Below are 27560 nucleotides of genomic sequence, written 5' to 3'. Positions count from 1 at the left end.
TGTCTCCCCCCTCTCTCTCTGGTCGGGTGAATCCAGCTGTCATCGACAATCTCCAGTGGCAGTGAAAAGGTCACACTCCCTTCTGAGTTCCATGTTCTGTCTGCCTTGGGAGAACACCAGGCGCTTCCTGTCTCTTTCAGATGAGCCACACAGTGACAGGTCACAGGTCACCTGACCTTTTGACTTCATGACCTTCCAATGACCTTTCAGTTCCAATGACCTTTTTAGACCTTTGGTTTGGCTGCTCACGTGACAAGATTCATGTGGAACGGAACAGTCATGGAGTTGAAGGACATCCTCTCCATGATTTCGACATAGACATCGGTGGAGGCTGTTGACGGGAGGACGGCTAATAATAATGGCTGGAATGGAACGCTATCAAAAAACACCGTTCCACAGACTCCGTTCCAGACATTATTATGGGCCGTCCTCCCCTCAGCAGCCCCCACTGATACACACACACACACACACACACACACTCACACACACTCACACACACACACACACCACACACACACACACACACACACACACACACACACACACACACACACACACACACACACACACACACACACACTCACACACACACACACGCGCGCGCACAGTGGTAGTTATACTGATGGGGATGGTTTTGATGATGAAGATGAGGACGATGGTGTTGCTCCCTCCTCTATAAGAGCAAAGCCCTGCAGCAGTGGAACAATAAGTAGTCTTCTGTCTGGCTGCTTTTCCTCGGCTTAGCACCCCTCGCTGGTCTCTGTGGCATTACTCAAAGGTCTCTCTCTGGCCAATCCCAGACAGTCAATATATGTCCATCGTTAGATCACGGCAGGGAAGTTTAACCTAACAGATGACATTCAATACAGCCACAATGATTGCCTCCTAATGAATGAAATAGCCCTGACATTTCAGGACAAAACGCTGCTCCTTTCACATGCGACTGTTAACGCTGCTCCTTTCACATGCGACTGTTAACTCTCTCTCTCCCTCTCTCTCTCTCTCTCTCCCTCTCTCTCTCCCTCTCTCTGTTTCTCTCTCTCTCTCTCTCTCTCTGTCTCTCTCTCTCTTTCTCGTTCCCTCTCCTCTGCCATTTTTCCTCTCACTAACTCTAGCCTCTTACTCTCTACGTCCATGTACCCTCTTCCTACCCCTCTCTCCATCACTCTCTCTCTTACTCTCTACCTCCATGTATCCTCTACCTACCCCTCTCTCCACCACTCTCTCTCTCTTTCTCCTCTCTGGTCCTCATCAGTATGCTTGGACATGCCTGACTGTCTCTGTGTTGGCTGGGGCAGAGGAGAGAGGGTTAGAAAGAGAGAGAGAGAGAGAGAGAGAGAGAGAGAGAGAGAGAGAGAGAGACAGAGAGAGAGAGAGAGAGAGGGATGGAGAGAGAGAGGGATGGAGAGAGCATAGGAGAGCAAGAGAGCAAGCAGGGGAAGAGGATTGTGGTATTTTATAGGGAGGGTTGGGGCTGAGGGAGATTAAGCAGCAGGTAGGAGAGACAGGGCGACACCACACAATGACCCCTGTATGACCCTGAGCAGCCCCTCACTGGTGGTCAGGGTCCACACTTTTCTACACACACCTACCTGCCCCTCACAACAGGTGCAACCAGGCCACCCGCCAACGGGGGGGGGGGGGGGGAGGTTAGCACTTGCGGGGTAATTGCCAGTCATTTTAGGTATGGAGCGGTGGGGTGATAGAGAGGGAGAGAGGGATGAGGTATGGAACTGTGGGGTGATAGAGAGGGAGGAGGTATGGAGCAGTAGGGTGATAGAGAGGGAGAGAGGGAGGAGGTATGGAACGGTGGGGTGATAGAGAGGGAGGAGGTATGGAGCGGTGGGGTGATAGAGAGAGAGGAGGTATGGAGCGGTGGGGTGATAGAGAGGGAGGAGGTATGGAGCGGTGGGGTGATAGAGAGAGAGGAGGTATGGAGCGTTGGGGTGATAGAGAGAGAGGAGGTATGGAGCGGTGGGGTGATAGAGAGAGAGGAGGTATGGAGCGGTGGGGTGATAGAGAGGGAGGAGGTATGGAGCGGTGGGGTGATAGAGAGAGAGGAGGTATGGAGCGGTGGGGTGATAGAGAGGGAGGAGGTATGGAGCGGTGGGGTGATAGAGAGGGAGGAGGTATGGAGCGGTGGGGTGATAGAGAGGGAGGAGGTATGGAGCGGTGGGGTGATAGAGAGGGAGGAGGTATGGAGTGGTGGGGTGATAGAGAGGGAGGAGGTATGGAGCGGTGGGGTGATAGAGAGGGAGGAGGTATGGAGCGGTGGGGTTATAGAGAGGGAGAGAGGGAGGAGGTATGGAGCGGTGGGGTGATAGAGAGGGAGAGAGGGAGGAGGTATGGAGCGGTGGGGTGATAGAGAGGGAGGAGGTATGGAGCGGTGGGGAGATAGAGAGGGAGGAGGTATGGAGCGGTGGGGTGATAGAGAGAGAGGAGGTATGGAGCGGTGGGGTGATAGAGAGGGAGGAGGTATGGAGCGGTGGGGTGATAGAGAGGGAGGAGGTATGGAGCGGTGGGGTGATGGAGAGGGAGGAGGTATGGAGCGGTGGGGTGATAGAGAGGGAGAGAGGGAGGAGGTATGGAGCGGTGGGGTGATAGAGAGGGAGGAGGTATGGAGCGGTGGGGTGATAGAGAGGGAGGAGGTATGGAGCGGTGGGGTGATAGAGAGAGAGGAGGTATGGAGCGTTGGGGTGATAGAGAGAGAGGAGGTATGGAGCGGTGGGGTGATAGAGAGAGAGGAGGTATGGAGCGGTGGGGTGATAGAGAGGGAGGAGGTATGGAGCGGTGGGGTGATAGAGAGAGAGGAGGTATGGAGCGGTGGGGTGATAGAGAGGGAGGAGGTATGGAGCGGTGGGGTGGTAGAGAGGGAGAGAGGGAGGAGGTATGGAGTGGTGGGGTGATAGAGAGGGAGGAGGTATGGAGCGGTGGGGTGATAGAGAGGGAGGAGGTATGGAGCGGTGGGGTGATAGAGAGGGAGGAGGTATGGAGCGGTGGGGTGATAGAGAGGGAGGAGGTATGGAGCGGTGGGGTGATAGAGAGGGAGGAGGTATGGAGCGGTGGGGTGATAGAGAGGGAGGAGGTATGGAGTGGTGGGGTGATAGAGAGGGAGGAGGTATGGAGCGGTGGGGTGATAGAGAGGGAGGAGGTATGGAGCGGTGGGGTTATAGAGAGGGAGAGAGGGAGGAGGTATGGAGCGGTGGGGTGATAGAGAGGGAGGAGGTATGGAGCGGTGGGGTGATAGAGAGGGAGAGAGGGAGGAGGTATGGAGCGGTGGGGTGATAGAGAGGGAGGAGGTATGGAGCGGTGGGGAGATAGAGAGGGAGGAGGTATGGAGCGGTGGGGTGATAGAGAGAGAGGAGGTATGGAGCGGTGGGGTGATAGAGAGGGAGGAGGTATGGAGCGGTGGGGTGATAGAGAGGGAGGAAGTATGGAGCGGTGGGGTGATAGAGAGGGAGGAGGTATGGAGCGGTGGGGTGATGGAGAGGGAGGAGGTATGGAGCGGTGGGGTGATAGAGAGGGAGAGAGGGAGGAGGTATGGAGCGGTGGGGTGATAGAGAGGGAGGAGGTATGGAGCGGTGGGGTGATAGAGAGGGAGGAGGTATGGAGCGGTGGGGTGATAGAGTGGGAGGAGGTATGGAGCGGTAGGGTGATAGAGAGGGAGGAGGTATGGAGCGGTGGGGTGATAGAGAGGGAGGAGGTATGGAGCGGTGGGATGATAGAGAGGGAGGAGGTATGGCCTGATCTGGAAGAGTGCCTTTGGAATAGCAGATCTGAAAGTTTCTGTTTTCCCAGAATACAAATGAGATCTGGCTATGTTGTTATTGGAGACACGGGCCTAGCTCTTTTCAGCTGCAGGATACAAGGATACACGCACGTGTGCACACACACACACACACACACACACACACACACACACACACACACACACACATTCTGCTACTGATATACCAGATAATGCGGCATGTTAAAAGCAAGACCCGATTATGAGCGCTTATTTAACGCGTCTAAAAGAATCAGATGTGAAAACAGTCTGTGTCTCGCTGTCATGCTCAAATAGGCATGTGCTGCTTTCTGAATATATAAAAACGGGAGGAAAATTCCTATGCTCATTTGATGACGAATTTAGACACACTGATTAATTTAATTAAGGTTTTAATCATAACATAATATCTAGATAAGTTAATATGAACCCTATAATGATTTTAATTAAATAATTCGAGCTGTCCATGATTGCAGTAGCAATATGGGTTTTGCCTATCTTTGAATATGATGTCAGAGTTCATTCCTTGAACACATTATTTACAGGAGTCTTCTAAATGAGAATTTGAGGAGAGAGTGAGCGAAACAAATCCATTTAATTAAAAATGTAAGCACCGAGGTGCCGGAAGGAAATCCCCGCTCCTTTCTTGTGGACTATCGCGAGAGTTACGTTTCCATAGATACAACCATGCACAACAACCAGGTTTCTGTCTTGAGAAAGGAGCTGTTTGTTTTAACCAACTTTATTTCAAATAGCTAAAGGGGACATAATAAGATAAATCCGAGGTAATTATTTTACATGACGTTTAAAATAAAAATAAAAATGATGGTCTGGAAGTGACATGAAAGCTAACTTGCTAACTTTATCTAGTTAATTAAACTAGCCAGTCTAGCTAGCCAAAAAACAAGTAACGTTAGCTAAACGTTAACGTTAGGTACAGTAGATAGCTACTTAGCTAGCCTAAACAAACATGTGCAATCACAGAAGGTGTTGATACCTCAAAACTACCTGTTTCTGTTATTAATAGCCATTACAATATTCTGTCATTTTGGTTAGGTTTTAACTGCCTTACTATGCAATTGTGTCATATTTTGCCCCGGATATTCAGTTCATTTTATTGCAGCAGTATTTCCTATGTGTGATTTAGCCTGGCCTGGCTGATCAGTGAAATAATTAGCAGGTTTTATATGATTAATCTGGGTTTTTATTACAGCAGGGAGCCGTGTGTAAAAAGGCACACAAAAGGTGCACAGGGAATAACCAAGATCTAGAGAGTGGAGCCATGAATCTAAATGACTTTGTGGTGATTCCCAACAAGCCCAAGTCAGTCAAGCTCAATGCCAGGTTAGTGGAGAGTTGTTCATCTGTTGCTCTCTTCCCCAATGCAACACCGGCTCAACTCTGAGTTGATTGGGACAAACCAATGCTTGTTCATTTAGGTAAAGGATCTACCAAAATGCTCTTGTTTTCAATAAAGAAAGTTAATGGTTTTGTCGATAAAAATGTCAAACCCGTTTTATTTTTCTTGTCTTCTCCCGTTTGTCCATTGTTCCCTATTCTTATCTCTTGACATTGGATCATTAGGAGATGGGCTTTGTCTATTTGTGCTGATAGTTGCTTTCTGTTTTTTCCAGAATGTAGCGTAAATAGATCCTATTCCTTGGTGTTTCTCATTTACTAATAGTTAATTGATTAGATGGATGAATCGATAGGTGACACTCTACTCTGGTCTAATAGGTAATCAATGTAATTGATGAACTGGTAGGTGCTTCTCTAGTCTGATAAGTGATTGATAAGATGAATTGATTGTTGTTGATTGTTTGTGTGTTTCCATAGGAACCTGCGAGAGCTGCGCATGGAGACAGTGATGCTGGCCCAGGAGAGTAAAGACATGGAGGATCGACTGCAACAACTCAGAGAGAGCATGAGCCGGGAGAAAGAGGAGAGAGAGTGAGTAACAGAGAGAGTGACTGATAGTTGTGAGAAAGAAAGACAGAGAGAGAGAGAGATGGAGAACCTGTTAGAAGTGTAGATAGATGTGTCACGGGCAGTTGCTGCAGTGTGTTATCTGGTGTCCTATCCTCCATATATCCTAGCTGGACCATTAGTATCACATCAATTATCTGGCAAATGTGGGTTAACGGAAACTCTGCTAATTTAGGCAGGAAATACATTTTCAGTGGGAAAGATAAACATATTATCTTGTATTATATATGATTGTTTTCCCCCTCCCTGCATTTCATTAATAACGTTGAGATGTGTGACCCAGGGTGCATTGCTTTGGGAAGTTATGGAGAACAGCGTTTTAGGGCCGTATATCACACTATACGAGCCCATAACTCATTCACTGGGCTTCATTTATCACACACACTCGCACACACGTTGCACGCACCCCCATCCTCCCACTAATACACACACACACGTGCACACACTCAATCATAATAAATGACAGTTGAAGTGTAACAGGGGAGGGAGATGAACTACTGGGAGAGTTTACGTCTCAAGTGTTTGCAATCTGTTTGTCCCGGTGAAAATTCATACATAATAGCCATGGAAGTGTACAGCCAATGATGGGGTGAAGACATCTCTGGAAATAGTTAAGGGCAGATTGTTTCTCTCTGTGTGTGTAGAGTTTGGCTGAGATTGTTTTAGAGGGGAGGAACAGACCTCCTTATGAACTCGTACATCAACTGGAGAGAGGAGGGCCGAGCTGCTGCTACTGACGATAAACATGTAAAGGAAACAGTGTCACGGTAAAATACGGCTGTGTTTACTGCTTTACCAGACGACACAGGACTGTGTGTGTGTGTGTGTGTGTGTGTGTGTGTGTGTGTGTGTGTGTGTGTGTGTGTGTGTGTGTGTGTGTGTGTGTGTGTGTGTGTGTGTGTGTGTGTGTGTGTGTGTGTGTGTGTGTGTGTGTGTGTGTGTGTGTGTGTGTGTGTGTGTGTGTGTGTGTGTTCTACAGGAACTGTTAGATTGAGAGTGTAGGGTAGTATCATCCACTCTCCAATCACAGTGCTGTTTATGTAGAGAACTACAGGGCCTGTTGTTTCCCTGTCTCAGAGCCATTCATCAATAAGACAGGATCTGGATACAAAGTATCTGTTCAACTCCTCACACCCTACTCCTTTATGAAGACAGAGAACAGGCAACTTCTCCTGTTCAACTCCTCACACCCTACTCCTTTATGAAGACAGAGAACCAGGGAGGAGAGTGAGAGAATCAAAAGTCTGAAATGGAGAAAAGGAGGAGGATTTTAATAATAATGTAGCACTTTCTTTTTAATTGAACTTCCTTTTTCCTCTAACACCACCACCCCCTCTAACACCACCACCCCCTCTAACACCACCACCCCCTCTAACACCACCCCCTCTAACACCACCCCCTCTAACACCACCCCTCTAACACCACCACCCCCTCTAACACCACCACCCCCTCTAACACCACCACCCCCTCTAACACCACCACCCCCTCTAACACCACCACCCCCTCTAACACCACCACCCCTCCCTCTAACACCACCACCCCTCTAACACCACCCCTCCCTCTAACACCACCCCTCCCTCTAACACCACCACCCCCTCTAACACCAACCCTCTAACACCACCCCTCTAACACCACCACCCCCTCTAACACCACCCCCTCTAACACCACCCCCTCTAACACCACCCCCTCTAACACCACCCCTCTAACACCACCACCCCCTCTAACACCACCACCCCCTCTAACACCACCACCCCCTCTAACACCACCACCCCCTCTAACACCACCACCCCTCCCTCTAACACCACCACCCCTCTAACACCACCCCTCCCTCTAACACCACCCCTCCCTCTAACACCACCACCGCCTCTAACACCAACCCTCTAACACCACCCCTCTAACACCACCACCCCCTCTAACACCACCACCCCCTCTAACACCACCACCCCCTCTAACACCACCACCCCCTCTAACACCACCACCCCTCCCTCTAACACCACCACCCCTCCCTCTAACACCACCCCTCCCTCTAACACCACCCCTCCCTCTAACACCACCACCTCCTCTAACACCACCACCCCCTCTAACACCACCCCTCTAACACCACCCCCTCTAACACCACCCCTCTAACAGTGGCTGAAAGTCTCTTGTACATTCAGTTTGTTCTTCATTTCATGCACCTTGGTTGCTTCTATTCTTTATCTGTGGAGCAGAATGAAGCAACATCAAGCCTCTTTTATCTGTGGAGCAGAATGAAGCAACATCAAGCCTCTTTTATCTGTGGAGCAGAATGAAGCAACATCAAGCCTCTTTTATCTGTGGAGCAGAATGAAGCAACATCAAGCCTCTTTTATCTGTGGAGCAGAATGAAGCAACATCAAGCCTCTTTTATCTGTGGAGCAGAATGAAGCAACATCATTCCTCTTTTATCTGTGGAGCAGAATGAAGCAACATCAAGCCTCTTTTATCTGTGGAGCAGAATGAAGCAACATCAAGCCTCTTTTATCTGTGGAGCAGAATGAAGCAACATCAAGTCCTCTTTTATCTGTGGAGCAGAATGAAGCAACATCAAGCCTCTTTTATCTGTGGAGCAGAATGAAGCAACAATGGAAATGGATGTATTGTCTTACTCTGTCTGCAGCGTGAAGGAGAGAGGACTAACTACAGTATACTAGAAATATACTCAGGCTTGCTGAGCTCACACACTACATCACCCAGTGTGTTTGGCCTGCTGAAGCTGGGGCTTGTTTATAGATTCCTTCTCCTCTTCTGGATGCTTCTAGTGTTCTGGATGCTTCTAGTGTTCTGGATGCTTCTAGTGTTCTGGATGCTTCTATGGTTCTAGTGTTCTGGATGCTTCTAGTGTTCTGGATGGTTCTATGGTTCTAGTGTTCTGGATGGTTCTAGTGGTCTGGATGGTTCTAGTGTTCTGGATGGTTCTATGCTTCTAGTGTTCTGGATGCTTCTAGTGTTCTGGATGCTTCTATGGTTCTAGTGTTCTGGATGGTTCTAGTGTTCTGGATGGTTCTATGCTTCTAGTGTTCTGGATGCTTCTAGTGTTCTGGATGCTTCTATGGTTCTAGTGTTCTGGATGGTTCTATGGTTCTAGTGTTCTGGATGCTTTTAGTGTTCTTGATGGTTCTATGGTTCTAGTGTTCTGGATGGTTCTAGTGTTCTTGATGGTTCTATGGTTCTAGTGTTCTGGATGCTTCTAGTGTTCTGGATGGTTCTATGGTTCTAGTGTTCTGGATGGTTCTATGGTTCTAGTGTTCTGGATGGTTCTAGTGTTCTGGATGGTTCTAGTGTTCTGGATGGTTCTATGGTTCTAGTGTTCTGGATGATTCTAGTGTTCTGGATGGTTCTAGTGTTCTGGATGGTGTTATGGTTCTAGTCTTCTGGATGGTTCTAGTGTTCTGGATGCTTCTAGTGTTCTGGATGGTTCTATGGTTCTAGTGTTCTGGATGGTTCTAGTGTTCTGGATGGTTCTAGTGTTCTGGATGGTTCTATGGTTCTAGTGTTCTGGATGATTCTAGTGTTCTGGATGGTTCTAGTGTTCTGGATGGTTCTATGGTTCTAGTGTTCTGGATGGTTCTAGTGTTCTGGATGGTTCTAGTGTTCTGGATGGTTCTATGGTTCTAGTGTTCTGGATGGTTCTAGTGTTCTGGATGGTTCTAGTGTTCTGGATGGTTCTATGGTTCTAGTGTTCTGGATGCTTCTAGTGTTCTGGATGCTTCTAGTGTTCTGGATGGTTCTAGTGTTCTGGATGGTTCTATGGTTCTAGTGTTCTGGATGGTTCTAGTGTTCTGGATGCTTCTAGTGTTCTGGATGCTTCTAGTGTTCTGGATGGTTCTAGTGTTCTGGATGGTTCTATGGTTCTAGTGTTCTGGATGGTTCTAGTGTTCTGGATGGTTCTATGGTTCTAGTGTTCTGGATGGTTCTGTGGTTCTAGTGTTCTGGATAGTTCTATGGTTCTAGTGTTCTGGATGCTTCTAGTGTTCTGGATGGTTCTATGGTTCTAGTGTTCTGGATGGTTCTAGTGTTCTGGATGGTTCTATGGTTCTAGTGTTCTGGATGGTTCTGTGGTTCTAGTGTTCTGGATAGTTCTATGGTTCTAGTGTTCTGGATGCTTCTAGTGTTCTGGATGGTTCTAGTGTTTTGGATGGTTCTATGGTTCTAGTGTTCTGGATGGTTCTAGAGTTCCTGAACCCTCATGCCCATACCTGAATCACAACATCCAGTCTGTCTGATGGTCTCTCACTATGCTATTCTAGTCTGTTGAGGGTGGTAGGGGGTGACAGTGACATGGCTCCATTCACCACACACACACACACACACACACACACACACACACACACACACAGACACAGACAGATATGTCCTAGGGGATGATGTAATGTCCTCAGGGTGACAGTGTGAAGCGTGACAGGTATGACAGCGGTAGTTTAACCTGAGGTCACCTTTCATGCACCTGACATCAGATTGATGTGCTGTATTTTGGAACGGTAGGGCAACCATATCTGACTAGTCGTTGATGTTTCTGGGGTTCTGTCGGTGCTCATTGTGTCTGTTCTGTGAGTTAGGTGAAGGTGTTTGAGAGGGGATGATGAGATGGTTGTGTTTTGGGCTGTTTTTACAGAGACCTCTACACGGTCCTGACAGGACGGGTGCAGGCTGTTGAACTCTGTTACTAACAATCATACAGTTGGGTTAGACAGTAACACACACACACACACCCTGTGTGTAACGGTGGTGGTGCCACTGAGTGTTTGTGTTGAGCAGACGTGAGACATGGTGATGGAGTGGAGGTGGACGTGCTAATTAAACCACAGCCTGGAGAGGCCACAGCCTGGAGAGGCCACAGCCTGGAGAGGCCACAGCCTGGAGAGGCCACAGCCTGGAGAGGCCACAGCCTGGAGAGACCACAGCCTGGAGAGGCCACAGCCTGGAGAGGCCACAGGCTGGAGAGACCACAGCCTGGAGAGACCACAGCCTGGAGAGGCCACAGGCTGGAGAGGCCACAGGCTGGAGAGACCACAGCCTGGAGAGACCACAGCCTGGAGAGGCCACAGCCTGGAGAGGCCACAGCCTGGAGAGGCCACAGCCTGGAGAGACCACAGCCTGGAGAGGCCACAGGCTGGAGAGACCACAGCCTGGAGAGACCACAGCCTGGAGAGACCACAGCCTGGAGAGACCACAGGCTGGAGAGGCCACAGGCTGGAGAGGCCACAGCCTGGAGAGACCACAGCCTGGAGAGACCACAGGCTGGAGAGACCACAGGCTGGAGAGGCCACAGCCTGGAGAGACCACAGGCTGGAGAGGCCACAGGCTGGAGAGGCCACAGGCTGGAGAGGCCACAGGCTGGAGAGGCCACAGCCTGGAGAGACCACAGCCTGGAGAGACCACAGCCTGGAGAGACCACAGCCTGGAGAGGCCACAGGCTGGAGAGGCCACAGCCTGGAGAGACCACAGGCTGGAGAGGCCACAGGCTGGAGAGGCCTGCCAACAGACCTCATATTACATCCAGTCTGTGTGTTTTTAGGGATACTGTGCTTGGACAGGGATCGTGCCTTTGGTGTATGTGTCATCTGTGGCTCGCCTGTCCTCTCTCCAGTTGATGTATGACTTTATAATTAGGTCTGTTCCTCCCCTCTAAAACAATCTCACACACACACACACACACACACACACACACACACACACACACACACACACACACACACACACACACACACACACACACACACACGCACACATGCACACACACACACACACCACATAAACAGGTCTAGACATCTCGTATGGTGACAGGCTGCCAGCTCTATCAAAACCAACCACCAGTCAGACCAGAGACAGTAATGAGAACGCTATAATATACATGATTCAGTCTGAGGAAGGCATGAATAACTCACATGTCTCTCTGTCTCTCCCCCTTTCACTGGTGTGTGTGTGTAGAATATAGACTTAAATACAACTTTATTGTCCACAGTAGATGGAACATTGCCTTTATCGTGACCTCACAAGTAGACCAAACAACATTATCACTTTACACATAATAGTGTTTCATGTGTGGGTATTTGTTGTAGGCCTAACCCTTCCAAAAGTGGTTGAATTGCAAATGCCTTAAAATGTTGAAATTTATTGAAGGTAGCTAGACAGTTTCAGTTTAACAGTTCTCACAAAGAACTTACGTTTCCCTGAAATTAGGCCAGTAGTTCTATCTAATGTAGAGAAAGTAATACAATACGTCACAACTTTATTGCCCATTTACAATTCATGGAATACTGTCAGACCATGTGTCTGTTGCCATTATTTCAATGAGACTAGTTTAGTTAGAGAGAAGCACTAAACCCACGGTATGATCTGGTTTGATCTCTATTGATTATTACACCCACCGTATGATCTGGTTTGATCTCTATTGATTACTAAACCCACGGTATGATCTGGTTTGATCTCTATTGATTATTACACCCACCGTATGATCTGGTTTGATCTCTATTGATTACTAAACCCACGGTATGATCTGGTTTGATCTCTATTGATTACTAAACCCACGGTATGATCTGGTTTGATCTCTATTGATTACTAAACCCACCGTATGATCTGGTTTGATCTCTATTGATTACTAAACTCACGGTATGATCTGGTTTGATCTCTGTTGATTATTACACCCACGGTATGATCTGGTTTGATCTCTATTGATTACTAAACTCACGGTATGATCTGGTTTGATCTCTGTTGATTATTACACCCACGGTATGATCTGGTTTGATCTCTATTGATTACTAAACCCACGGTATGATCTGGTTTGATCTCTGTTGATTATTACACCCACGGTATGATCTGGTTTGATCTCTATTGATTACTAAACTCACGGTATGATCTGGTTTGATCTCTATTGATTACTAAACCCACGGTATGATCTGGTTTGATCTCTATTGATTACTAAACCCACGGTATGATCTGGTTTGATCTCTATTGATTACTAAACCCACGGTATGATCTGGTTTGATCTCTATTGATTACTAAACCCACGGTATGATCTGGTTTGATCTCTGTTGATTATTACACCACTGTAAATGTTCATGGTCATGTCTATTATAAGTTCTGATTTATTCTCTCTCTCTCTCCCTCTCCCTCTGTCAGGAGGTTTGGTGGTTCCCGTTGGAAGTCAGGGCAGGCTGGAGCTGTGAATAACCACTGTGCAAAGAGGAACAAGGAGAGTGGACTCCAAAAGGCAAGCCCCATGATGGTCTGAAATGTCTATACTGAAATCATTCCTCTAGTGTTGACTGTTTTCTTCCAATGTGTTATGTTACCCCAAACAGCTGTCAGCAGGCAAGGTGAAGATACGGCTCCTCAAAGATCAACCTCAGCCAGGTGAAATTTCAGAAGTGTGTGTGTGTGCGATATATGGTTGTACTCTATGTGTGTTGGTATGGTTAGTTATACAACAAAGTGTGTGTGTGTGTGTGTTGTCTGTCCAGAAGTCTGCAGGGTGTTAGAGAAGGAGAAGGCTACAGCTGTTCTCTCAGGTGGTCAGGTGTCCAGCAGTAAGACCAGGCTGAGGGGGAAGGTGTGTGGCCAGTGTGAGGCCAGGGCTGCTGGACTGGTTAGTATCCCACACACACACACACACACACTTTCTGTATCCGTCTATTCTAGTTACCTTTCCTCTTAGAAATGTTAGTTGTATCACAGTCCTGTCTATGTCTTCTCTCCACCATGTGTTGTTGTATCATAGTCCTGTCTATGTCTTCTCTCCACCATGTGTTGTTGTATCATAGTCCTGTCTATGTCTTCTCTCCACCATGTGTTGTATCATAGTCCTATCTATGTCTTCTCTCCACCATGTGTTGTATCATAGTCCTGTCTATGTCTTCTCTCCACCATGTGTTGTATCATAGTCCTGTCTATGTCTTCTCTCCACCATGTGTTGTATCATAGTCCTGTCTATGTCTTCTCTCCACCATGTGTTGTATCATAGTCCTGTCTATGTCTTCTCTCCACCATGTGTTGTTGTATCATAGTCCTGTCTATGTCTTCTCTCCACTATGTGTTGTTGTATCATAGTCCTGTCTATGTCTTCTCTCCACCATGTGTTGTTGTATCATAGTCCTGTCTATGTCTTCTCTTCACCATGTGTTGTTGTATCACAGTCCTGTCTATGTCTTCTCTCCACTATGTGTTGTTGTATCATAGTCCTGTCTATGTCTTCTCTCCACCATGTGTTGTTGTATCACAGTCCTGTCTATGTCTTCTCTCCACCATGTGTTGTTGTATCATAGTCCTGTCTATGTCTTCTCTCCACTATGTGTTGTTGTATCATAGTCCTGTCTATGTCTTCTCTCCACCATGTGTTGTTGTATCATAGTCCTGTCTATGTCTTCTCTCCACCATGTGTTGTATCATAGTCCTGTCTATGTCTTCTCTCCACCATGTGTTGTTGTATCATAGTCCTGTCTATGTCTTCTCTCCACCATGTGTTGTTGTATCATAGTCCTGTCTATGTCTTCTCTCCACCATGTGTTGTTGTATCATAGTCCTGTCTATGTCTTCTCTCCACCATGTGTTGTTGTATCATAGTCCTGTCTATGTCTTCTCTCCACCATGTGTTGTTGTATCATAGTCCTGTCTATGTCTTCTCTCCACCATGTGTTGTTGTATCATAGTCCTGTCTATGTCTTCTCTCCACCATGTGTTGTTGTATGACAGTCCTGTCTATGTCTTCTCTCCACCATGTGTTGTTGTATCATAGTCCTATCTATGTCTTCTCTCCACTATGTGTTGTTGTATAATAGTCCTGTCTATGTCTTCTCTCCACCATGTGTTGTATCATAGTCCTGTCTGTCTTCTCTCCACCATGTGTTGTTGTATCATAGTCCTGTCTATGTCTTCTCTCCACCATGTGTTGTATCATAGTCCTGTCTATGTCTTCTCTCCACCATGTGTTGTATCATAGTCCTGTCTATGTCTTCTCTCCACCATGTGTTGTATCATAGTCCTGTCTATGTCTTCTCTCCACCATGTGTTGTATCATAGTCCTGTCTATGTCTTCTCTCCACCATGTGTTGTTGTATCATAGTCCTGTCTATGTCTTCTCTCCACTATGTGTTGTTGTATCATAGTCCTGTCTATGTCTTCTCTCCACCATGTGTTGTTGTATCATAGTCCTGTCTATGTCTTCTCTCCACCATGTGTTGTTGTATCATAGTCCTGTCTATGTCTTCTCTCCACCATGTGTTGTATCATAGTCCTGTCTATGTCTTCTCTCCACCATGTGTTGTTGTATCATAGTCCTGTCTATGTCTTCTCTCCACCATGTGTTGTTGTATCATAGTCCTGTCTATGTCTTCTCTCCACCATGTGTTGTTGTATCATAGTCCTGTCTATGTCTTCTCTCCACCATGTGTTGTATCATAGTCCTGTCTATGTCTTCTCTCCACCATGTGTTGTTGTATCATAGTCCTGTCTATGTCTTCTCTCCACTATGTGTTGTTGTATCATAGTCCTATCTATGTCTTCTCTCCACTATGTGTTGTTGTATCATAGTCCTGTCTATGTCTTCTCTCCACTATGTGTTGTTGTATCATAGTCCTATCTATGTCTTCTCTCCACCATGTGTTGTATCATAGTCCTGTCTATGTCTTCTCTCCACCATGTGTTGTATCATAGTCCTGTCTATGTCTTCTCTCCACCATGTGTTGTTGTATCATAGTCCTATCTATGTCTTCTCTCCACCATGTGTTGTATCATAGTCCTGTCTATGTCTTCTCTCCACCATGTGTTGTATCATAGTCCTGTCTATGTCTTCTCTCCACCATGTGTTGTTGTATCATAGTCCTGTCTGTCTTCTCTCCACCATGTGTTGTTGTATCATAGTCCTGTCTATGTCTTCTCTCCACCATGTGTTGTATCATAGTCCTGTCTATGTCTTCTCTCCACCATGTGTTGTTGTATCATAGTCCTGTCTATGTCTTCTCTCCACCATGTGTTGTTGTATCATAGTCCTGTCTATGTCTTCTCTCCACCATGTGTTGTTGTATCATAGTCCTGTCTATGTCTTCTCTCCACCATGTGTTGTTGTATCATAGTCCTGTCTATGTCTTCTCTCCACCATGTGTTGTTGTATCATAGTCCTGTCTATGTCTTCTCTTCACCATGTGTTGTTGTATCATAGTCCTGTCTATGTCTTCTCTCCACTATGTGTTGTTGTATCATAGTCCTGTCTATGTCTTCTCTCCACCATGTGTTGTATCATAGTCCTGTCTATGTCTTCTCTCCACCATGTGTTGTTGTATCATAGTCCTGTCTATGTATTCTCTCCACTATGTGTTGTTGTATCATAGTCCTATCTATGTCTTCTCTCCACTATGTGTTGTTGTATCATAGTCCTGTCTATGTCTTCTCTCCACTATGTGTTGTTGTATCATAGTCCTATCTATGTCTTCTCTCCACCATGTGTTGTATCATAGTCCTGTCTATGTCTTCTCTCCACCATGTGTTGTATCATAGTCCTGTCTATGTCTTCTCTCCACCATGTGTTGTTGTATCATAGTCCTGTCTATGTCTTCTCTCCACCATGTGTTGTTGTATGACAGTCCTGTCTATGTCTTCTCTCCACCATGTGTTGTTGTATCATAGTCCTGTCTATGTCTTCTCTCCACCATGTGTTGTTGTATCATAGTCCTGTCTATGTCTTCTCTCCACCATGTGTTGTTGTATGACAGTCCTGTCTATGTCTTCTCTCCACCATGTGTTGTTGTATCATAGTCCTGTCTATGTCTTCTATTGGTAAAATATAACCGTTGTTACAGAGTCTTGTGAGTTTCCATAGATGCTGAAGCGAAGGGTTGATGTTTACTTGTTGGCTAAAGACTGTGTTTGTTATCTCTGTGGTGGTGGGTGTATCCCAGTCCTTAATAATTGGCCACTCATGCAGAATAACCAGCCTACAGACAGCAGAATATCCAGCCTAAAGACAGCAGAATATCCAGCCTAAAGACAGCAGAATATCCAGCCTAAAGACAGCAGAATATCCAGCCTAAAGACAGCAGAATATCCAGCCTAAAGACAGCAGAATATCCAGGTTAAAGACAGCAGAATATCCTGCTTAAAGACAGCAGAATATCCAGCTTAAAGACAGCAGAATATCCAGCCTAAAGACAGCAGAATATCCAGCCTAAAGACAGCAGAATATCCAGCCTAAAGACAGCAGAATATCCAGCCTAAAGACAGCAGAATATCCAGCCTAAAGACAGCAGAATATCCAGCCTAAAGACAGCAGAATATCCAGCCTAAAGACAGCAGAATATCCAGCCTAAAGACAGCAGAATATCCAGCTTAAAGACAGCAGAATATCCAGCCTAAAGACAGCAGAATATCCAGCTTAAAGACAGCAGAATATCCAGCCTAAAGACAGCAGAATATCCAGCCTAAAGACAGCAGAATATCCAGCCTAAAGACAGCAGAATATCCAGCCTAAAGACAGCAGAATATCCAGCCTAAAGACAGCAGAGTTTACAGCCGTACAGCAGAGTTTACAGCCGTACAGCAGAGTTTACAGCCGTACAGCAGAGTTTACAGCCGTACAGCAGAGTTTACAGCCGTACAGCAGAGTTTACAGCCGTACAGCGGGGATATCACTGGGTGTGTAGGGGTGTTCCTCAGTTTACCCTGGGTGTTTCTGCTCATGCAGAATCCCGAACCTGCAGCATGTAGAGTTTAGAGTCAAAGTAACACACAGAGAAAGAGTGAAAGAGAGATAGAGAGAGGTGGGAGGGAATGGGTGTCTCCTTTTTTTTGTTGGTCCCCCTTGTTGTCCTTATTTGATGCATAGTGCAGTGTAACGTTGTTCGTAATGTAATCTGCTATATAGTGCAGTGTAACGTTGTTCGTAATGTAATCTGCTATATAGTGCAGTGTAACGTTGTTCGTAATGTAATCTGCTATATAGTGCAGTGTAACGTTGTTCGTAATGTAATCTGCTATATAGTGCAGTGTAACGTTGTTCGTAATGTAATCTGCTATATAGTGCAGTGTAACGTTATTCGTAATGTAATCTGCTATATAGTGCAGTGTAACGTTGTTTGTAATGTAATCTGCTATATAGTGCAGTGTAACGTTGTTTGTAATGTAATCTGCTATATAGTGCAGTGTAACGTTGTTTGTAATGTAATCTGCTATATAGTGCAGTGTAACGTTGTTTGTAATGTAATCTGCTATATAGTGCAGTGTAACGTTGTTTGTAATGTAATCTGCTATATAGTGCAGTGTAACGTTAAGCATAATGTTATAATCAGGGATGCAAACTAGTCACCTTTCAGCGAAATTGGTCGTTTTGAATCCAAAAATAGGTGACCTACGTGATTCGTGTAGATCCGATGAGAAAAGTTTGGGAGAGGGGTTTTGGATCAGGCTACTGGCTGTAAGCGAAAGAGTGATGCGCGTTTGGAGCAATACTGGCTGTATCCAAGGCTCAGCCAATCGTTCACTTAACAGCAGAATGCAGCACGCGGCTGAAGAGAGAAGAGACAACCAATTTGCAAGTTACAGCATCAGCGCGTGCTCTCTGGAAAGACAGCAGAGAGTAGAAAGGCCATTTACAGCAGCGCGTCCCCTGAACGATAACGAAGAGGTAGATGATAAGCTTGACCACGGAGACGGTGGTAGGAAGGTGAAGAAGCGTACTGCATGATCTGTAACTGAAAAACAATTGGCATATGGAAAGTTTGAGGTGAGGGAGAAAGTGTGGTGGAACAAGTATTGTTAGCATTGTTAAGTAACATTATCTAATTCTCCATTAGGTAGTCAGAGAAATGTTGAGCAACATTAGCCAATTTAACTGATGAAATAATTGAGTTGGGAAAATTTGCTGGCTAATAAAGTCAGATAGCTAACTTTAACTAGCTAACGTTACAACATCAGATGAGCTAACATTAGTAACCTAACCAATTCACTATAGTATTAACTAGCTAACGTTACATCATCAGATGAGCTAACATTAGTAACCTAACCAATTCACTATAGTATTAACTAGCTAACGTTACATCATCAGATGAGCTAACATTAGTAACCTAACCAATTCACTATAGTATTAACTAGCTAACGTTACATCATCAGATGAGCTAATATTAGTAACCTAACCAATTCACTATAGTATTAACTAGCTAACGTTACATCATCAGATGAGCTAACATTAGTAACCTAACCAATTCACTATAGTATTAACTAGCTAACGTTACAACATCAGATGAGCTAACATTAGTAACCTAACCAATTCACTATAGTATTAACTAGCTAACGTTACATCAGATGAGCTAACATTAGTAACCTAACCAATTCACTATAGTATTAACTAGCTAACGTTACATCATCAGATGAGCTAACATTAGTAACCTAACCAATTCACTATAGTATTAACTAGCTAACGTTACATCATCAGATGAGCTAACATTAGTAACCTAACCAATTCGCTATAGTATTAACTAGCTAACGTTACAACATCAGATGAGCTAACATTAGTAACCTAACCAATTCACTATAGTATTAACTAGCTAACGTTACATCATCAGATGAGCTAACATTAGTAACCTAACCAATTCACTATAGTATTAACTAGCTAACGTTACATCAGATGAGCTAACATTAGTAACCTAACCAATTCACTATAGTATTAACTAGCTAACGTTACATCAGATGAGCTAACATTAGTAACCTAACCAATTCACTATAGTATTAACTAGCTAACGTTACATCATCAGATGAGCTAACATTAGTAACCTAACCAATTCACTATAGTATTAACTAGCTAACGTTACATCAGATGAGCTAACATTAGTAACCTAACCAATTCACTATAGTATTAACTAGCTAACGTTACATCATCAGATGAGCTAACATTAGTAACCTAACCAATTCACTATAGTATTAACTAGCTAACGTTACATCATCAGATGAGCTAACATTAGTAACCTAACCAATTCACTATAGTATTAACTAGCTAACGTTACATCAGATGAGCTAACATTAGTAACCTAACCAATTCACTATAGTATTGTAATGACCCGGCTGGGTCATAAAGGAAAAAGAGACGGACTCTAGGTGTGCATGTCAGAACACAGGTTTATTCCTAAACTGGGCTATTGTTCAGGCCACAGCCCACGCCGCTAAATGCCGAATGTACACAACTATACCAAGTCTAATTAATGTTTACTCCCATAGGAACAGATCAAGGCCCCGAACAGAAAGAGAGAGAAGATGAGACAGTAATCCCTATTTATCATTTCCAAATCCCGCGGGATTACCCATCATACCCCCCCAACCTTTCCCTCTGTCCTGACATATTTAACCCCTGCTAGTAGCCATGAGAACCATAACACACCCACAAACACAGAACACAATACCGGGTCGTTACATAGCCCCCCCCCTTTCTAAACCCTAGCCCCTAGGGTTACACAACAAAATCCTTAAAACGACCCGGAGGTCGCATCAGTCTCTTGGGCCTCCCCGTGGCTCTCACCGGTGAACCCCCAAAACACTCATCTGCCCCAATGTCATTTCCAGCGCCCTCCAAAGAAGCAGCCCCCATCCCAGGCTCAGGTTGCGCTAGAGTCTCCTCGTTAGACTGTTCCCGTGGGCTCACATCAGAGACCTCACTCCCATTTCCTACCGTTTTCCTCCCTCTGTAGGGTGCCAATCGGTCCCGGTGGACCACCACCTTCCTGCTCCGTGGGGGGACCTCCACCCGGTACGTCACCTCCCCCACTCTCTCTATCACCAGACACGGCCCCACCCATGCACTGTCCAGCTTTGGGCACCGCCCCTTCTTGCGCGTGGGGTTGTGAAGCCACACACATTCTCCCGCTCCAAAGTGCCTCCCCCTAGCGCGCGAGTCGTAGTGGCGCTTTAGGCGCACCCCTGCGTTCTCGAGTTGCTCTCTTGCGAAGGTGTGAGCCGCTTCTAACCGGTTCTGCAGACGACACACATAGTTCGGGCCAGGCAAAACCCCGTCGTCATTATCAGGAGGGTGGCCAAACGTCAGTTCGGCTGGGGTGCGCAACTCACGACCTAACATTAGTAGCGCTGGGGAGCACGCAGTTGATTCTTGAACAGCCGACCTACATGCCATAAGAATAAACGGTAAGTGGGTGTCCCAATCTCTCTGGTGTTTTGAGGTAACGATGGCCAGCTGCTGTGCTAACGTTCTGTTAAATCTTTCCACCAGCCCATCACTCTGGGGGTGAAGCGGAGTAGTGCGCGTCTTCTCCGTGCCTAACCGTCTACACAACTCTGAGAACACCCGTGACTCGAAGTTTCTCCCCTGGTCGCTGTGAATAGACTGTGGCACCCCAAACCGACTGATTATTCCCCCCACCAACGCATCAGCTACTGTCTCTGCCTCCTGGTCTGGGAGAGCGTAAGCCTCCGGCCATTGGTGAAGTAGTCCATAGCGGTTAGAATCCACCTGTTACCTCTGTCTGTGGTTGGAAACGGCCCCACTATGTCTACCCCCAGTCTCTCCATGGGCTCCCCTACTGGGAATTGTTGTAGGAGGGCGTGTGACTGACCTGGAGGTCCTTTTTTAGCAGCACACTCGTCACACTGCCTACAAAAGTCCTCAACATCCCTCCTGTGCCTGGCCCAATAGAAGCCTTTACGCATGCGCTTTAACGTTTTGGAGACCCCAAAATGCCCTGCGCCAACTCCCCCATGAAGCTGCTGTAACACGCTCCCCTGCAGCCTTTTGGGCACCACTACCTGCCACGTAATTTCTCCAGTCGCTGGCTTTTTCCACCCCCTCTGGAGCACTCCCTCAGCCACTCTAAGGACTGTGAATTTAGCCCACAGTCCCTTGGTGACTGGTGATAGAGGGGCTACTTCCCCCCACGGCGGTCGTCTTCTCTCTTCCACCCACCGCAGCACAGGACGCAGCTCTGCGTCCTCCTCCTGGCGACGCCTCCACTCCCCAACGTCCACAGCCTCAAGCTCCCGGCACTCTGTCACACTCAGCTGACTCACCGTGGCGGTGACTCCCTCCTCCCTGCACAGTTCTCTCTCTCGCTCCACCCGTTTGGCGCAGTACCCACAGCCATCCTCAGCACACGGGCGGCGGGACAAGGCGTCTGCATTGCTGTGGCGAAGGCCGGCTCTGTGCTCCACCTGGAAGTCGTAGGGTTGCAGCTCCTCCAGCCAGCGGGCAATCTGACCCTCTGGCTCCTTGAAGGAGAGAAGCCACTGCAGGGCGGAGTGATCCGTCCGGACCACAAACGGCAGGCCCCCCACGTAGTACTTGAAATGGCGTACTGCTGCCACGACAGCCAAAAGCTCTCTCCTTGTCACACAGTAGCGTTTTTCAGCCTTATCAAAAGTCCTGCTGTAATAAGCTACTACGTGTTCCCCATCAGGACCACGCTGAGCCAGCACAGCCCCCAAACCCTCATTGCTTGCGTCGGTGTCCAGGATGAACGGACTGTTCGGGTCTGGTGAGGCCAGGACAGGGGCCTCCATCAGGGCACGTTTGAGAGCCTCAAACGCCCGCTGGTGCTCTTCGGTCCACTGAAAAACAGTGTCCTCCTTGAGAAGGTGGTTCAACGGAGCCGCTACCCCCGCAAACCCCTTCACAAACCTACGATAGTAGGATGCCAGCCCCAGGAAGCTCTTAACCTCTTTTTTCCCCCCTGGAACTGGCCACCCCCTCACAGCCTCTACTTTGTCTGGCATCGTGCTGATGCCCTCACCACCCAGCTGATGCCCCAGGAACGCCACCTCCCTTTGCATGAAATGGCACTTTCCCGGATGTAATTTTAGCCCCGCCCCCGAGATCCTCTCCAACACTCGCCTAAGTGCCCCCAGTGCCCCCTCGAACGATGTGCCGTGCACCAATATGTCGTCTAGGTACACAACACACTCGTCTCTCGGAACCTCCGCCAGCACTCTGTCCATGAGCCTCTCAAAGGTGGCAGGAGCATTACAGAGCCCGAAGCACAGCACCTTGAACTGCCAATGGCCCCTATCTGTGGAGAAGGCCGTTTTTTCACGTGCCCCTGGCGAGAGGGGCACCTGCCAGTAGCCACTGCGCAGATCAAGGGAGGAGAACCACGAGGACCCTCTCACGTGGTCTAGCGACTCATCAATCCTCGGTAGGGGATAAGAGTCTTTAGTGGTGACAGAATTTAGGCCCCTGTAGTCAACACAAAACCTAAGTTTACCCCCTTTCTTAGGCACCATGACGACCGGCGCGGACCATGGGCTATCTGATGGCTCAATGAAATCAGCCCGCAACATGTCAACAATAGCTGTGTCTGCTGCTTCCCTCCTGGCAAGGGGAATACGACGGGGCCGAATTTTAATGGGTCGGGCGTCCCCAGTGTCTATTTCGTGCTGAACTAGGTGCGTTTGTCCTACCTCATCTTCCCCCCAAGCGAAGCTATCTTTAAAGTCCAACAGCAGCTGCTTTAACTGTCTCTGTTGTCTGTCATCCAGACCCTGACAGTTATTCAGCCACACAGCCTCGACGGCGTCGATAGCTTCCTCCTTCCCCCCGTCGGGCTGATGGGGTGAAGGAGCCAGTGTGTTTTGGGCTACTGAGCTGCCTGTGCTTGCACCATGATGGGGAGTGAAGGCCGTCGCCGCCGGAGACAGCTGCTGGAATGGCACAACGACCAAGGGAGCAGCCGGGATGACCGGTGGAGTTTCTGCAAGCTTGGAGGAAGACGGAGGGACAGCCCTGCCCCCTGCTGGCTCTCCCGAAGGCGACATTCCCACTGTGGGCCCCCCCGACAGCCTCAAAGTGCCCGACGCTAAGTCCAACTGAGCCCCACAGTTTTTCAAAAAGTCCATTCCCAGTATACAGGGGTCCTGCACCGCTGCTACCCACACCAGACACCCCACAGTTCTCCCCCCCACAGTCACAGATAGCTGACACTTCCCTAACATGGGGGCTAGCTCCCCCGTGACAGTCCGTAGCTGGACAAGGGTCGGCTCCACCCGCACCCCAACAGGTAGTATGTCTGGTCTCACCAGGGTTACTGTAGAGCCCGTGTCGACCAGGGCCAAACATTCCACCCCCTCTACCTTGACGATGACATTGCAGAAGTCCCCAACGGTGGTACGTCCCACCACAACTACCGGACTAGGAAACACGGCGGCAGCTACACCCTGGGGGAGCAGGTCCCCACCCTCTTGTCTGCGCTGCTGGGTACCTCTTTTGCTTACAGTGGGTTCGGGGGCGGGGGGGTGGGTCCACGCTGCCCCCTGCGCGAGAACCCGCCGTCGTTTCCCTGGTGACGGGGGAATCTGCCACACTCCCGTTGAATGTGGCCAGGCTGGCCACAACCCCAGCAGACAATAGGAGTTGAGCTGACACTGCGACGCTGCCTGGAGCCCCTCTCCATGACAAGCGAAGCAGTCTTGACTAGCCCGCCCAACTCGTCGACCCACTCTGGTTTCGTGACCCCTGGCACCCCAGCCACCACTGCTCTCACCTCTGGTTGACTGGCGACTTCCACTCTCACTCCCTCACCCCAGATCAGCTCCCTCTTCCTGGCTATCTCCACTGCAGCCCGCAGAGATGGTGGGTCCGCCATCTGAACATGCTTACCCAGTTCGGTGGAAGAGAGCGCTCTAATAAAACTGTCCCGTGCCAGCTCGTCTTGCACCCCAATCGGCATAGTTGCATAAGCCCGCCTGGTCAGGCTCAGAATACCACTTGCAACGCCTTTAATGATTCCCCCTGAAGTCTCTTTTTGTTACTCAGTTCAATCCGCAGCATGTTGGGCTGCGCGTCGCTGCCGAAACGGCCCCCCAATGCCTCCACTAGCGCACCGTAGTCGCCCCTCTCGTCTGGGGCTAGCGTTAACAGGCATTCCGACGCCTCCTCTGTCAGGCTCAGGGCAAGCTGTAACGCTTTCGTCTCGTCAGACCACCTCCCGGCTCTAGCCAACAACTCGAATTGAGTGAAAAAAACTTCCCATTTACCTTGTCCATTGAACTTTGGCAGTTTAGCCGCTACCGTGGCTAATGGCAATAGGCCGCTGCCATCTCTGTTTACATAAGCAGGCTCCGCCATTTCCGCACCTGGTGACGTCGATATCCCCGTCGCCGTGACGTCTGCTCTCGAGCGGTGTGAAGGAAAACCCGCCAGTTCTGCCATCTTGCTGACTGACAATTTAACTCCCGCCATGTGGCCCTCCAGCTTTAGCGTGACCGTAGATGCGAGTCACGCTAAAGCTAACCCAGCCTATACTAAACAGCTAACTCGCCTAGTCTTGATCCCGTAGTTCGAAAGCACTTCTGACGCCAATGTAATGACCCGGCTGGGTCATAAAGGAAAAAGAGACGGACTCTAGGTGTGCAGGTCAGAACACAGGTTTATTCCTAAACTGGGCTATTGTTCAGGCCACAGCCCACGCCGCTAAATGCCGAATGTACACAACTATACCAAGTCAAATTAATGTTTACTCCCATAGGAACAGATCAAGGCCCCGAACAGAAAGAGAGAGAAGATGAGACAGTAATCCCTATTTATCATTTCCAAATCCCGCGGGATTACCCATCATACCCCCCCAACCTTTCCCTCTGTCCTGACATATTTAACCCCTGCTAGTAGCCATGAGAACCATAACACACCCACAAACACAGAACACAATACCGGGTCGTTACAGTATTAACTAGCTAACGTTACATCAGATGAGCTAACATTAGTAACCTAACCAATTCACTATAGTATTAACTAGCTAACGTTACAACATCAGATGAGCTAACATTAGTAACCTAACCAATTCACTATAGTATTAACTAGCTAACGTTACATCAGATGAGCTAACATTAGTAACCTAACCAATTCACTATAGTATTAACTAGCTAACGTTACATCAGATGAGCTAACATTAGTAACCTAACCAATTCACTATAGTATTAACTAGCTAACGTTACATCAGATGAGCTAACATTAGTAACCTAACCAATTCACTATAGTATTAACTAGCTACCGTTACATCATCAGATGAGCTAACATTAGTAACCTAACCAATTCACTATAGTATTAACTAGCTAACGTTACATCATCAGATGAGCTAACATTAGTAACCTAACCAATTCACTATAGTATTAACTAGCTAACGTTACAACATCAGATGAGCTAACATTAGTAACCTAACCAATTCACTATAGTATTAACTAGCTAACGTTACATCATCGGATGAGCTAACATTAGTAACCTAACCAATTCACTATAGTATTAACTAGCTAACGTTACATCAGATGAGCTAACATTAGTAACCTAACCAATTCACTATAGTATTAACTAGCTAACGTTACATCATCAGATGAGCTAACATTAGTAACCTAACCAATTCACTATAGTATTAACTAGCTAACGTTACATCATCAGATGAGCTAACATTAGTAACCTAACCAATTCACTATAGTATTAACTAGCTAACGTTACATCAGATGAGCTAACATTAGTAACCTAACCAATTCACTATAGTATTAACTAGCTAACGTTACATCATCAGATGAGCTAACATTAGTAACCTAACCAATTCACTATAGTATTAACTAGCTAACGTTACAACATCAGATGAGCTAACATTAGTAACCTAACCAATTCACTATAGTATTAACTAGCTAACGTTACATCATCAGATGAGCTAACATTAGTAACCTAATCAATTCACTATAGTATTAACTAGCTAACGTTACATCATCAGATGAGCTAATATTAGTAACCTAACCAATTCACTATAGTATTAACTAGCTAACGTTACAACATCAGATGAGCTAACATTAGTAACCTAACCAATTCACTATAGTATTAACTAGTATAACGTAACGACTCCTCGCCATTCCTCAAGTTATAACGCGTTAGTTGCTTACTGGACCCTGGCAATCTGTGTGAGGTGTTGACTAGTTAACTAGCTAACGAACTAACTACTATTTGTGAACTAATGTTTTCCCTCTACAGTATGTGGTTAAGTGTCACCTTTTTGGGCCCTCACCAGTTTGCGTCCCTGTATAATCTGCTAGATGGTGGGTGTAACGTTAATTTATAATCTGATAGATGGTGGGTGTAACGTTAATTTATAATCTGCTAGATGGTGGGTGTAATGTTAATTTATAATCTGCTAGATGGTGGGTGTAACGTTAATTTATAATCTGATAGATGGTGGGTGTAACGTTAATTTATAATCTGATAGATGGTGGGTGTAATGTTAATTTATAATCTGCTAGATGGTGGGTGTAACGTTAATTTATAATCTGCTAGATGGTGGGTGTAATGTTAATTTATAATCTGCTAGATGGTGGGTGTAACGTTAATTTATAATCTGCTAGATGGTGGGTGTAACGTTAATTTATAATCTGCTAGATGGTGGGTGTAACGTTAATTTATAATCTGATAGATGGTGGGTGTAACGTTAATTTATAATCTGATAGATGGTGGGTGTAACGTTAATTTATAATCTGCTAGATGGTGGGTGTAACGTTAATTTATAATCTGATAGATGGTGGGTGTAACGTTAATTTATAATCTGCTAGATGGTGGGTGTAACGTTAATTTATAATCTGCTAGATGGTGGGTGTAACGTTAATTTATAATCTGCTAGATGGTGGGTGTAACGTTAATTTATAATCTGCTAGATGGTGGGTGTAACGTTAATTTATAATCTGCTAGATGGTGGGTGTAACGTTAATTTATAATCTGCTAGATGGTGGGTGTAACGTTAATTTATAATCTGCTAGATGGTGGGTGTAACGTTAATTTATAATCTGCTAGATGGTGGGTGTAATGTTAATTTATAATCTGCTAGAT

The 27560-nt window shown here is 46.8% G+C and overlaps 2 protein-coding genes across 2 annotated transcripts in view; both read left to right on the top strand.

The window, feature by feature from the left end:
* The first annotated feature begins 4462 nt into the window (after nucleotides 1-4462).
* zbbx (zinc finger, B-box domain containing) lies at nucleotides 4463-13004 on the top strand. Its single transcript, XM_082955547.1, has 4 exons — nucleotides 4463-4551; nucleotides 4980-5110; nucleotides 5603-5716; nucleotides 12893-13004. Exons 2-4 carry the CDS (start codon nucleotides 5049-5051, stop codon nucleotides 13002-13004), a joined length of 288 nt encoding a protein of 95 aa, XP_082811673.1. The 5' UTR covers nucleotides 4463-4551; nucleotides 4980-5048.
* A 66-nt stretch (nucleotides 13005-13070) lies between these two features.
* The window catches only part of LOC106609378 (uncharacterized), a 66209-nt gene continuing 51719 nt past the window's right edge, over nucleotides 13071-27560 (top strand). The window contains exons 1-2 of the mRNA XM_045724819.2: nucleotides 13071-13126; nucleotides 13234-13358. The gene's annotated coding sequence lies outside the window, so the exon portion shown is untranslated. The remainder of the gene's footprint in view (nucleotides 13127-13233; nucleotides 13359-27560) is intronic.

The sequence above is a fragment of the Salmo salar genome, chromosome 09 (assembly GCF_965601325.2).
Source record: "Salmo salar chromosome 09, fSalSal1, whole genome shotgun sequence".
In the NCBI taxonomy this organism is placed as follows: Eukaryota; Metazoa; Chordata; class Actinopteri; order Salmoniformes; family Salmonidae; genus Salmo; species Salmo salar.
Note: the sequence above shows the minus strand (reverse complement) of the source record. Positions and strands in the feature narration are given on the sequence as shown.

Excerpts from the sequence above, each read along its gene's own strand:
- zbbx (XM_082955547.1), top strand. The coding sequence starts at position 5,049 with ATGAATCTAAATGACTTTGTGGTGATTCCCAACAAGCCCAAGTCAGTC. Across the intron at positions 5,111-5,602 it reads TCAGTCAAGCTCAATGCCAG|GAACCTGCGAGAGCTGCGCA; the intron begins GTTAGTGGAGAG and ends GTGTTTCCATAG. Across the intron at positions 5,717-12,892 it reads CGGGAGAAAGAGGAGAGAGA|GAGGTTTGGTGGTTCCCGTT; the intron begins GTGAGTAACAGA and ends TCCCTCTGTCAG.